A 13,010-nucleotide genomic window follows, 5' to 3' on the forward strand; every position below is an offset into this window, starting at 1 on the left:
GCATCGAATTGCAAATATGAGCAACCGATCCGGTATCAAATACCCAAGAATTAATAACTGTATCAGCGAGAAATATGTTGTCTATAACATAAACAACAAGCGTACCTGAGGTAGAAGTACTCTTACTTCCGCCGTTCTTCAAGGAAGCTAGGTACTGCTTGCAGTTTCTCTTCCAGTGACCAAGTTCATGACAGTAAAAGCACTCTTTATCTGGAGCAGGTCCAGGTCCAGCTTTAACCTTGGGCGGTGGGTTTGGCTTGGACGTTCCAGCCTTGCCCTTCTTCTTCCAAGAATTGCCCTTCTTCTTAAAGCTGGGCTTGTTATGTATCGCCATCACATGGCTGGTACTAGCGCTTTTCTTTATGTCAGCCTCTGCTGTCTTGAGCATACCACACAGCTCATTCAGACCCTTCTCCGTCCCATGCATATGGTAGTTCGAGATGAAGTTCCCATAGCTAGCCGGAAGAGATGAAAGAATGAAATCAGTGGCCAACTCTTGGCCCAGTGGGAAGCCTAGCTTCTCCAACCGTTGAGTGTAACCAACCATCTTGATTACGTGTGGTCCTACTGCTGCGCCTTCTGCTAGCTTGCTCTCAACAAAGGCCTTAGACACATTGAACCTTTCAGTCCTGGCCTGTGTTTGGAACATGTCTCTAAGCGCCACGATCATATCGTGCGCCTCATGGTTTGTTTCGAACTGCATCTGCAGCTCGGGTTCCATGCAAGCAAGCATAAGGCAGCTTACTTCAAGGTTAGCATCACATGCCTTCTTGTAAGCATTCTTAGCAGCAGCGGGTGCATCCTCAGCAGGTTCTTCTGGTAGTGGGTTGTCTAGAACATCTTCCTTTTTCTCAGCCCTGAGAACAATTCTCAGGTTGCGGATCCAATCCGAGTAGTTTGTTCCATTCAACTTGTCCTTCTCAAGGACCGAACGCAAAGCAAACGATGTGGTGGTGTTGCTAGGTGCCATTTAATCTACAACAAAAGTAATGCAAAATACACTAAGACAAACGTATCCATGATAGAGAAAATTACATTAAACTATTTTAACAGAATCTACTCCCACTAAAATCAATATCCCTCTATTGAAACTTAGTGATTCAGGATCCACAACTAACAAGTCTACTAGTGAGCTTTAGCATCACCGCTAGCAAACGAGGTAGATCGGTAAGCAACTTTTGCTAATCATATCACATATGATTCCTGTTGTTGGGTGACATCTCTATGTCTCGGCGCCCAACCTTTATGCCCCAAGGTCCTTAACCGTTAAGATGACCTCGTTAAGCTAACCAACCCTTATGCGTGTAAGTGTCCGACACAAACCCGTCTAGTCAAGGAAAACTAGTGGCACCCTAATTTCATAGACCCACCACTAATTGTACAAGACATGGGACGGTGCAAGTTTTAGTTGGGAGGGCATACTAACTTAAACTTTGTGAGGGATCGTTCTACTTCTAACATCACAGCATGCAGAAAGTAAAACATAAACAGAATAGCATTCACACAGTTGTGACACAGTATGGCCCGTTTTTCATATGGTGATCTCCATCTCCATAGAACCTGTTCACCATGGTGATCTCCATCTCCATGTTCCATGTGCGCCATCCTCCTGGTGATGAGTCCTCCAAGAACTATGCTATTACGCCTAATAGCTAGTAAAGAATCTAGTAATGAAGATTACACAGTTGCTTGGATCATCACAGATTGGTACGCAGACCATTAAATACATTAAAGTGACAACACATATGGCTCCTGCCGTGTTGCCGTACGCGTGACACGCAGGTCACGAATAAGTTACACACATGCATCACATACACAAGGGGGCCATACTGATCACAAGATATATACATACATCCTGCAAAATAGAGTTAGGCGTCCTAACGTTCCAAACTTCGGAGGCTCGAAACTCCATCTTCCAAGCCGAATTTGGCAAATCTAATTTCGCCGAAAACGGCGAAGCGGTTGAAATTCACGTGTAACTTTTTCTGTAGATCAATTTTCGTATAGAAATCGCCTCGATCCGAGATCGTACCGAAAAGTTACGGCTGATTTACCGAAGCATGCGCATACGGCAAAATCCCGACCCCGGCAGTAGATCACATCTACTATAGCACATCTAATGCGCCTGGCGTATGACCCTGGATCTCGATTCGACCAATCATATTGATCTTCCCTCACTGCAACTGGGTTTACGTGTATCACTTAACTCCGATGGCGGAAACCGACCGGTAGGAGTATGTCGTTACACTACCATTGCAGCAAGGGCACGAAATCAGGACATAGATCAAACAGAGAACTCGCATATCTCCATATGCACACATCCCGAATCCAAAACTAAGCAGCTACGGCTCTGATACCACTGTTGGGATACGAGGTAGGCTACGCTAGCGCAAAATAAAATATTCTACCGCGTATAACCAGGAAGAACTGCCGTATAAGGATCACGGGATTACCACTCGACGCACTACTGGTGCGGAAGATGTAGATGTGCGTCGGTGCAGTGAAGACGATCACGTAGTCGTACGTAGTCGATCAACGTAGTCGTACGTAGTCGATCACGTCCAGCAGCTCCTCAGCAGCTCGTCCACGTGCACAGCAAGATCGCCTCCGGTGCCGCGGCTCGTCGTCGGCTCGTCGTGGCTCGTCGGCGGCTCGTCGATGGCTCGTCCAAGTGCTGCAGGCGCAACACCTCCAAGGTATCCACACGTGCAGGGAGGAAGCGTCGCAAGCCGGATTGCTAGATCCGCGAGTTGCAACAGGCGAGGGCGTGGGAGGCGCGGCAGAAGTGTTTCGCCAAAAGGTGTAAAACCCTAGGGCGCCCCCACCCCTCTATTTATAGGGGTTCCTGATGGGCCTCTGGATCCGAGGCCCATTAGTACTCCTAAACCTAATCCAACTCGGATCAGATCCGAATTGGGCTTCCAGCCCCTTAAGTGTGTGACCCTATGGGTTCGGATACGTATAGACATGGCCCGAGTACTCCTACTCGGCCCAATAGTCGGTAGCGGCCTCTAGAAAGACGTGCCAACTCCTATACGCATACGAAGATCATATCAGATGAACCATCACAACATAATATACATGCTATTCCCTTTGCCTCACGATATTTGGTCTAGCTTCAAGCCGACCACTCTTTCTCGATCCTGTGATTCGGAATCCCTTTGTAGGTTAACTCTTAACCGTACGTAGCATGGCCATGCATTTTCGGATCCGATCACTCGAGGGGCCCAGAGATATCACTCTCAATCAGAGAGGGGCAAATCCCATCTTGATTGACCATGTCTCATAGCATGCTTCTTGACAAACCCGAAAGCTACCTTTATGACTACCCTGTTACGGCGTAGCGTTTGATAGCCCCTAAGTAGGTCGATCCACATCTAGAATACATGCGACAATCTCAGGTCTAAGGACAAAGCGTATATGTTGTTTAAAGAGAGAACTATTTCTCGTGTTGGGTCAGTCCTAACACATGTCTCCACATGTGTCCACATTATTAGTTCAACATCTCCATATCCATGACTTGTGAAACATAGTCATCAACTAATACATGTGCTAGTCTAATATTCATGTGTGTCCTCACATGAACTCCGACTAGGGACAACTTTAGAATAACCATACAAGTAAAGAGTTTCACATACAATTCACATAATTGCAAATCAATTCAAGTAGCCTTTAATGGATATTCAATGAACACAATATACAAATCATGGATACAAATGGAATATCATCATCTCTATGATTGCCTCTAGGGCATACCTCCAACAATATGTTCATTATGAAGGGGTAATCGGAGCAGGGCATGCACCTGGATACTTCCCTATGGCTTATCACAGAAGAAATGTAGTAGGACACCTAGAAGTTTACCAGCAGGCAGCAGCCACTTCACAGTAGGCTGCATACAGCATTAGCATATAGTTTATAAAAAATATTTTACTAATACTTGCAGTAATCTTTTACCAGTTCTACAGCAGTAATAATTGCAAAACCAATTTCTTTGTATGCAAGAAAATTGCCTGTACGTGAAGTATATAAAAAATCAGGGTAAAAATGCTCAGTATTATCGCAATAATCAAATTAGGAGTACCATCTAATGTGATGGTCACATGCGACCCATGTCAGCAAAAGAAAAGATGTAATTTTCCAATCTATGAATCTTACTGACCTTATTTATTCACAGAATCAACAAGAAAACCAAGTAACACTGTTACATATGGTCAGCTTGGTCAAGATGAAAATATCACTCGAAGGGATTACGGAAGGTGCATAATCATTGCATTTGACTGGCATTATTTTTCTTTGTTTTGAATAGAAATTTTAGGCAACTTAAAACTACATGAATTAACTTACCATGAAAACAATATTTCGAATCTAAGAATAGCGCCATGGACCAACTGCTCTACAATTTCTCCAGAAGACAGATTGCTTTTGAAGCCCATTGTTCCAGTAGCACAGAATCTGCAGCCCATCTTGCACCCAACCTGTTTAGTAATGTGGAAGAAAAATTAACACCATTAACAAGAAAGTCACAAGCGCAAATCATAAATCATAGTACTCTGATGAGAATAAAGATCTGAACAGGCCTCCTAGCAAAAGATTTGAACCATTGGAAACAAGTTTTTCCAAACTTAAGAGCACCTGACATCCAATAAAAAAACAGATATATTTACCTGTGATGACACACAAAGAGTTGACTGCACTCCTCCAGAGCGAGGCTTTCCATCATATTTCCCCAGTGTTGTGTCATATCGCATGATTACTGCCCATTCTACACCACACAAAGACAGTTCATGCTTCCAATACAAGGGAACTTATATGGTGAAGCTTGCATAAATAAAGTCGCTATGTAGAGGGTATTTTCATCAAATGTATGATTAAAGGAGCTTGGTTGGAACTGAGATTGATTGACCATAAGGTTATGCATGCAATTTGTTGGAAGTCATACCCACATCTCAATATCTCCAAGGATAGGCAATGGCTTACAATCTCAGAAACACCAGCAGTAGTAATTTTTTCACAGCGACTGCATGAGAACAATATGTCATAAATAAGATATAGTTTCTTGAACTTCGAGCAAGTAACAGCTGACAAGACACAAACCCTTACCTAATATCAACTGCCCATAGATTACTACAAACATTTGCTACAGTAGCCAAACCAACATCAGTTACGTCAGATCCAGATATATCTAGGAATTACCTGGAGCTTTCAGCAAGAGCAGTCAAAACTTCATCATTCAGGAGCCTTCTTCTCCTTGCAATAGACAGAATTGGCAACTGTTTCATACAATAAACTCAAAATCAATATGACATGCATAAGTACCAGTAGATATCACATGTCAGCACATGAACTAAATCAACAGAAATTGTTTTACAATTACTGGACCTGACCACTTCAAAAACCCTAATGGACATAGATGAATATCTTAGGTCAAAAACCTTTTGTTCTAACAGTTTCTTCCTGACTACTGATCATATTGACATCCTGTCTGGATTGTGTAAGTGTTTATCAGGTTAATGAGCAAAGAAAGATAATGTAGATTCTCACTTCTTGAGAAGTGTATCAAAGGATACACAAATAGAGTTGGGAGCTGCATCACAGGATTAAGCTGGGTCATGTCGGCGAACTGCAAGTCTCAAGGATCCATTCGGGCACTGCATCTCCTGGACAAAGAGGTGACACATGAATCGAAGGACAGGAGTGGTGCTTGAGGCACCACGACCCGCCGGCCGATGCGGTGACGCGCCACCACGATCCACCAGCCGCCGAAGCAACACCCACTGGCGGTCGCTATCGACCCGAGAGAGGAAGGGAGAGAGGGAGGGAAGAGAGAGAGAGGTGTACCTGGGAGGTCTCGCGACCCGCGTCGGCCGTTGCTGTTGCCGCATCCTGTGTCGGCCGCCCGTGCCGGCGGTCCCCACTGCCGGATCCCGCACCCGCTGGCCGTGCCGACCGTCCCTACCGGATCCCGCATGCGGCGGCTGCCCTCGCCGCCGGATCTCGCGGTTGCCGGATCTGAGAGACAAAGCAGCGAGGGAGAGAGAGGGGCGCTGTCGTCCGCTCGATACGCGCCCGCCGTCTCCGACGCCGCATCCCGCCTTCGCACTAATCCTCGCGGAGCAAGGCGCCACCTCACCTTGCCCCACTAGCGCCACAGACCGCTGGTCGTGTTGCACCCACTGGCCACGGCGCCGGGGGCGAACGGAAAAAAAAAGTGGGGAGGTGGGCAGCGGGGGTGGAGCGGACGGCAAGGATGGGGAGGAGGCGCAAGGGTGGCGGTGAGCTGGGTGTGTCGTGCGGGGCGGCGTAGGGCGGGTGCTGCGGCGAGGGTGCAGCAGGGCGAAGTAGGCACTTGCGGTTGCGGTAGTGTGGCCCAAGGCCTAGGGTGATGCGGAGTAGGTCGCCTAGGTGGCTCCCGCAGGGTGGCGGCGGATGGGAGGCTGCAGGAATCCCAGGGGGTGGCGGTGGAAGGAAGGAGGCAGGAGGCATCGGGGGTGGGCGAGGTTCGCGTGTTAAACCAGAACCAAGGGCAGAGATCGGTGCATGAGTAGCGGACGGAGGAAATTGAGTATAGCGCGGGATGAAAAGGGATCACGGAGGGTACGACGTACGAAAAATTGGTCTTGGTTTTGCTTTTTTTATAGTAGAGATGTTCTTTTTCTAAAAAAAATGGGATGGTTTTGTGACCATATATTTTTCTCTCTCTTTGAGCAAGTGCAGGTTCTCTAGATGAAGTGGACGTGCAAGAAGTGATCCTTTGCCTGGTGCAGAACCAGCCCGCTTTGCGGGCCCAAACGTTGCCGGGCGGCCTAGTTGAGCGAATCGCAGAGGCATTTCCTGAATATGAACATTTGGCCCAAATTCATCGACAAGCTTAAGAGGATAGGAAACATGTGCAGATTTTTCTAGTGTTTATAAGTTTCTTTTCCGTTAACATTTATTTTTTTTTGGCGTCTTGAGTGTATTGTTCCTCTGCGAGGGTGACATTTTGCTCTTGTATTTTATCTGTGGAATTGTGTATGGAAATGTTTAAGCACTTAATTTGTAGCCAAGATGCTAAGGCGTTTTTTTTTGGTAGGATATGCATATGCTAGCTGGAGCAACTTCTTTCATTTTATTTTTCCAATTTTGTGAATGACAAAGCATTGCACGACTGTGATAGCAAGCTATCAGTTCGCCGATTTTTCACTTTATTTTTTATGCACTTAATATTTTGATCTCTCATTCTCGACAGCTAAAATTTGTCAATCTGATCTTGCTCAAAAATGGGATAATTTGACGAATTCTTTCTCTAATGCGGGCCAGCCAGCTAAGAAGGCCCAAACTAGAGGACTGTAATAGCTTGTGCATCTTGGGTAGATCCAGCAGCGGCCCAGCGTATGTATGCGTATACATCTAAACAGGCCCGAAATGGCCCCCAAACCACAAGCAGCCCAAAGTGTTTCGTCCGCACGCCGTTTTTCCTTCAACCAAAAAAATTGGGAAAAAATCAATTTTACTACCCTCACATATGTGTTTTGTCCATCTAACCTCCTCAAAAAAATTTAGGAATAATTTACTCCTCTAAACTATTTTAGTTGGTCCAATCTACCCCTAATAAAATTTGTCTTTTTTATTTCTCAAATTCAACTTTTGTGAGTAGGTAACGAAAATGATGGCACATAGTAGATATATTAAGATTTTTTATGTTTATTTTCATATGTTAGAAATATTGAATACGAAATTGATCCTAGGATACAAAACTGCATGAGAAGTAATCATGAAAATTCATAATTTATTTTTCTAATATTGGGCGTTGTGTTATAATCCACCTATAAAAATTTGAACTCAAAACTCAACTTGTACATGGAGAAAAAAAAATACAAATCTCAATAAGGGGTAGGTTGGAGTGGACCAACAAAAATAATTGAGGGAGTAAATCGAAACTAAATTTTTCATCAGGGGTTAAACGGAAAACGTGAATAGGTGAGGGTAGTAAAGTAGATTTTTTGGAAAAACAAATTTTCCTAAATCCTACTCTAAAATAATCTATATCCTGATTTCTACAAAACATCATGTTGCAATGTTCAGCCAATCGATTACGGATTTTTAATTATGTATGTGCATGCAGTGTCTTTTTTTAATATATATCGCTGCACTGCATATTAAGATATTGGTGGAAAATTTGGTTAGTAAGACACATAGATTCTGAAAAACCAATCGAAACTAACTATTCACGACAAAAGGTCCCTTTTTTTAATCCCGGATCATTCACCCAGGACTAAAGACCTCCTTCCTCGATAGATATAAAGATATATAGATAGATATAAAGATAGATATATGATAGATTTAATTTCACTTCTCCTTACTGGATAACAGATTTGGGTATTGCAGGCCTCACTTCATGAAACCTAGGCCAACAAATTGCCATTTTTAGTTTTTACATAGCTTCATATTTTTCACTGTTGTTATCCCACGGAAGTAATGTTAACAAACATCACCAGCATTAAAACTTATTATTCCTGGATGAATCGACATCCAAGATTTTGCAATACAATATGGGTATCCCTTTTAAATATATCATTATTTGGAAATATAGCATGAAACGGAATAATTAATACATCATTATTTTTATACTGGAATGGCCGGCCGGGTGCCTATGTTTTTATCATTGGCAGCAGCACCTGTCATAATAGTGGTAGGGTACCGCCGGCGCTGCCAGTTTTTTATAGATAAAGGGAAAAAAATTCCAGCTTCTACACCCATGGATCATGGATGTATACAGCCTCACACTGTACAAGGTAGTACATAGACTAAAAAAATAAAGAAAAAAAAGGATTGAATGCTGAGCCTCAATCATATAACCGAATTTCCAACCGAAGTTGTTGAAAAGCTCCATAACACTAGACTCCAGAATCCGGCATCCTTTTCTTAATTCATCTCTCTCTTCCTCTTTAAACAGCAACGACCACTCTCTGATCCAATAAGTCCTCCCTGAAAAACCACCTGCAAGGAAGATTTAGTAAAAGTTCTACTGGAAACCATATCATTCCTATTCAACCAGATAGCCTAACATAGAGCCGCTACACCCACTAAAATTTGGATCCTAAGCTTAGATGAAAATCCTTTTAGCCAAGATCCAAATAAGGCAGATACATTAGAAGGTGGTCGAATATTAAAAACAATGTAAATGGTATTCCAAAAGAACCGAGCCAGTGGCAATCAAAAAACAAGTGTTGTATTGTTTCAGATGCATTAAAAAGCGGCACTTAGTGCTTGCTTGCCAACTTCTTTTGGTCAAATTATCTTTGGTGAGAGTCACTCCTTTATTCAAATACCATAGAAAAACCTTAATCTTGAGAGGAACCTTTAATTTCCACAAAACACACTTCCTTGGTAAAGTACCAGCAGTTTGTATCAAAGCATTAGACATTGAACGAATTGTGAATCGGCCCTTCCCATGCAGATCCCACCTAAAAATATCTTTCTCCTCACTCAATATAATAGTAGCAACTTTTGACACTTGGTCGCGTAATCAATGTCGTGTCGGCAACCACGGGCCACGGCAGTGGTCTTCTGCTCTGCTTTGTGAACCTTGGCCTGCAGCTCGATTCAGCAAACATTCTGTTACTGAATTTCAGAGACACGCTACATGGATTGCAGTATTTGAACTCCACCCATAAATCTTCAAACGCATGGTTTACACAAACTTATTTCAGAAATGGAAGTATATACGTTCAAAAATCATATTACGCACAGGCCAACGGGACAAAACAAGTGCTGAAAAATAATTGGAAGATGGAACGAATCACAGGGTAGCACTCGTCGTGGTTGTTGATATTATTGATTATGTATATAATGCTTTTTAATCTTCTTGAGTGCCACTGACATCCCTCATTGACATCCTCTGGTCAGGTGAGTCACTTGAGCAGATCAAACCCAGCTCAAATATCGTCGTAAGAAAGTCATTCAGATTGCTGGCTGAGGAAGAAACACCTTGCAATAACCCGTCATCCAGAACAGAGGCAAGCTGAATTGGAAATGCTTGACGAACCCACCGCTTAATGCTCAAATCTACGACGAACATGGGATCTGTGGGTCTCTTTCCAGTGAAGACTTCAAGGAGCATGATTCCATAACTGAAAACATCGCTCTTGCATGATGCCTTCCTGTAGGATCCATACTCTGCTCATGAGACCGGAAACAAAGAATTCAAGCAGGACTGAATCAACACTGTTAACAAAATATACACCAACCAAAATTCAGAGCCACGGTACGGAGTATGGATGTACCTGGTGCCATGTACCCAAGTGTTCCAAGCATGCTTGAAGTGATCATGTAGTTGTCATCACCCAATAGCAACTTTGCGATTCCAAAGTCCGACATGTGCCGTCATGTCTTCATCAAATAGCACGTTGCTAGGCTTCAAGTCGCAGTGCAGGACTACCTTGTGGCGGACAGGAGGTGAAGCGTCTTTGTGGAGTGGTGGACTGGCTCAGGCTGGAGGAGGAAGAAAGATCTCTGCCTTGAGTTTTAATGGGGGATAAGCTTTTATCCCGATTTAAAAGACCAAGCAGGACAAAAATGACTCCCTTTTATCCCGGTTGAAGTTTACTCCCGGTTGGAAGTTCGAACTGGAACGAAAGAATCACCCTTTTATCTCGGTTGGAATTATCAACCGGAAGTAATCTTTTTGTCCCGGTTGGTAACTCAAACCGGGACAAAAGAGTAGCTCTTTTGTCCCGGTTGAAGGCTCGGAAACGTTTTGTTACAACCGGGATAAAAAGGACGGCATTTAGTTCCGGTTGCAAATACCAACCGGGAGTAAAGTTCCGTCTCATTCCAACCTACCGTGGCACATCCTTTTTTCCCGAGCCTACTTTAAATCGAGATAAAAAAGGACGTATTTAAAGTCAGTTCTCTATTAGTATCCGTGAGTTGCGACCAGGTTCTGACAGAATACGGTCGATGGTTGTAGTTACAGTAGGCAACTCGTTTCCCTTGATGCAGCACTGTCTGCGAATTGCAAGCGAGAATCTTCCTGCTTGTAGTTCGGATACAATAATCACATCGAGAAGAAAGCTACAACATATATAGTATTTATCGTGATGGGAATTCAGGTCGCTCGGTCAGCAGGACCAGCAGAACGGGCTGTGCGCCTTGAGCTCTTCCACGACGCCGGCGACTGACCCAGCCGCGGCAGCGATCGACACGACGAGGCACCCGGCGCTGCGCGCATGTAGGAGCAGCCACCGCATGGTCCCCCGTGGCACCCTGCGCTGCGCGATGTACATCTCCACGGGGAAGTACACTGTGAGCGGCCAGAAGGAGACTGCCCCGATGAAAGCGTTGGCCACGTCCAGCAGCCAGAAGGGCTCGTAGAAGCCGAAGCCGGTGAGCATGTTGTCGGGGGCCGTTCTGCCGAACGCCGCGTACCCCACGCACCCGCACAGCAGGTAGATCACAGTGGTCACCACCACGCTCACTGCCGTCGCCTTCTTCATCACCGTTGCCTCCGATGGCGGCGGTAACTTTATCGTATCCTGGATGTATGAAGATTGAAGACAGCAGGCACGGAGGTATTACAATTTACAGGTAAGCAACAACCAATAAAATTACATTCTCCTACAGATTGGCAAAGATGAGACAGAAAAATCAGCTGTCACGGTTGGTAACATGCCTGGATCTCCAGCAGAATGATAGAGAAACCGTAAGCGAACGCGATGTTCCCGAAGGCCTGAAGGCTGCGCCAGACCTTTTGCATCAATGTCACCCTGGCGCCGGCGCCGATGACCCCGGCGAGGCTGCCCCTTAGTCTTCCGTTTGCTGCAATTCTTGCACACGTCAGCACTTAACAGGTTAATTGCAAGGAGAATTTTTATCCCATATTTCCACGGATTCCAAATTGTTGGTCATTTTAACTTTTCTAGGTAGATATATTGTATGTCTTCAATCTCTGTGCGGCTCTAAACATGATCACTAGGGGTGCCCAGCTCCACCTCCATGCTGCGATCGTGGAGGGGCGCCACGCTGACGGCGCGAGACATTGCCAAAGATGCTTGTTTATGAGAAGTCAAGAAATGGGTGGGGAGAACTAGTATCGGAAGAAATCAAGGTCAGCACCCAGAATTTAAAGTTTGAGGCTCACAGAGATTTGTGATGGATACTATCTATACCGTGCAATCTTGGAAAGTATCAATCAAGACTATAAGATGCCAATCCACCAGATACGTTCCCTTGATTTTCGAGGGTAGTCGTTGTTTATGAAGGAACAAAAGTGAGGTCATCGTTATTTAACACACTACGGGAGACAGAACTTTTGCCGAGTGCCTGGGGCACTCGGCAAAGCCACTAAAACACTCGGCAAAGCCTTTGCCGAGTGTAACACTCGGCAAAGGGCACACGGCAAATATTGTGTCGGCAAAGCCTAGTTTGCCGAGTGTCAAAACTCGGACACTCGGCAAACATGTTGCCGACGGCCAAAAAACACTCGACGAATAGATGGACTCGGCGAACCGCGGACTGACGGCGTCGGTTAACGGCCAGTTTGCCGAGTGCCTAACGGGTGGCACTCGGCAAACACCTGGTCTTTGCCGAGTGCCGGGCGTCCGAGGTTGGTCTGCTGAGTGTCACGTGTTAGGCACTCGGGAAACTGGCCGTTAACTGTGCCATACTGCCAGGAGACCGAGGCCATCTATTCGTCGAGTGCAATCTGCTCTTCAACACACGCTTAGATCCACTCCATCGACTCCAACAGCTCGAGTGGTCTAACGTGTTCAACTTCTTACTCTCCATCGACAGAAGGTACATAAGCCGTTACTTATTCACCAACCTATGTGGCCTCTAGAGTGTGTCAATCTTTTTGACCGCCAAGCTGGCTTGGCCGCTGTGGAGGACCATGTTTATGTGATTGTCTGCGTTTCTGATTATATTTGGAGGACAAGTGATCTGCGCTAAATATATTTTGCCGTAATGCTTTTATATGATTAATTTTCTGACTATACATGTCAAAAATAATCATGTTACCAATATGT

General features: G+C 44.8%; 1 protein-coding gene and 1 pseudogene across 1 annotated transcript; both read right to left on the minus strand.

The window, feature by feature from the left end:
* Nucleotides 1–9,841: 9,841 nt before the first annotated feature.
* Nucleotides 9,842–10,837, minus strand: LOC105913512 (annotated as a pseudogene).
* Nucleotides 10,838–11,105: 268 nt separating this feature from the next.
* On the minus strand, nt 11,106–12,023 carry LOC101757265 (amino acid permease 3). The gene is made up of 3 exons (XM_012848305.1): nt 11,957–12,023; nt 11,657–11,802; nt 11,106–11,519 (listed from the first exon to the last, which is right to left on the minus strand). The coding sequence occupies exons 1-3, from the start codon at nt 12,021–12,023 to the stop codon at nt 11,106–11,108; spliced, it is 627 nt and encodes a 208-aa protein (XP_012703759.1).
* Between the last annotated feature and the right edge of the window lie 987 nt (nt 12,024–13,010).

The sequence above is a fragment of the Setaria italica genome, chromosome VIII (assembly GCF_000263155.2).
Source record: "Setaria italica strain Yugu1 chromosome VIII, Setaria_italica_v2.0, whole genome shotgun sequence".
Taxonomy (NCBI): Eukaryota; Viridiplantae; Streptophyta; class Magnoliopsida; order Poales; family Poaceae; genus Setaria; species Setaria italica.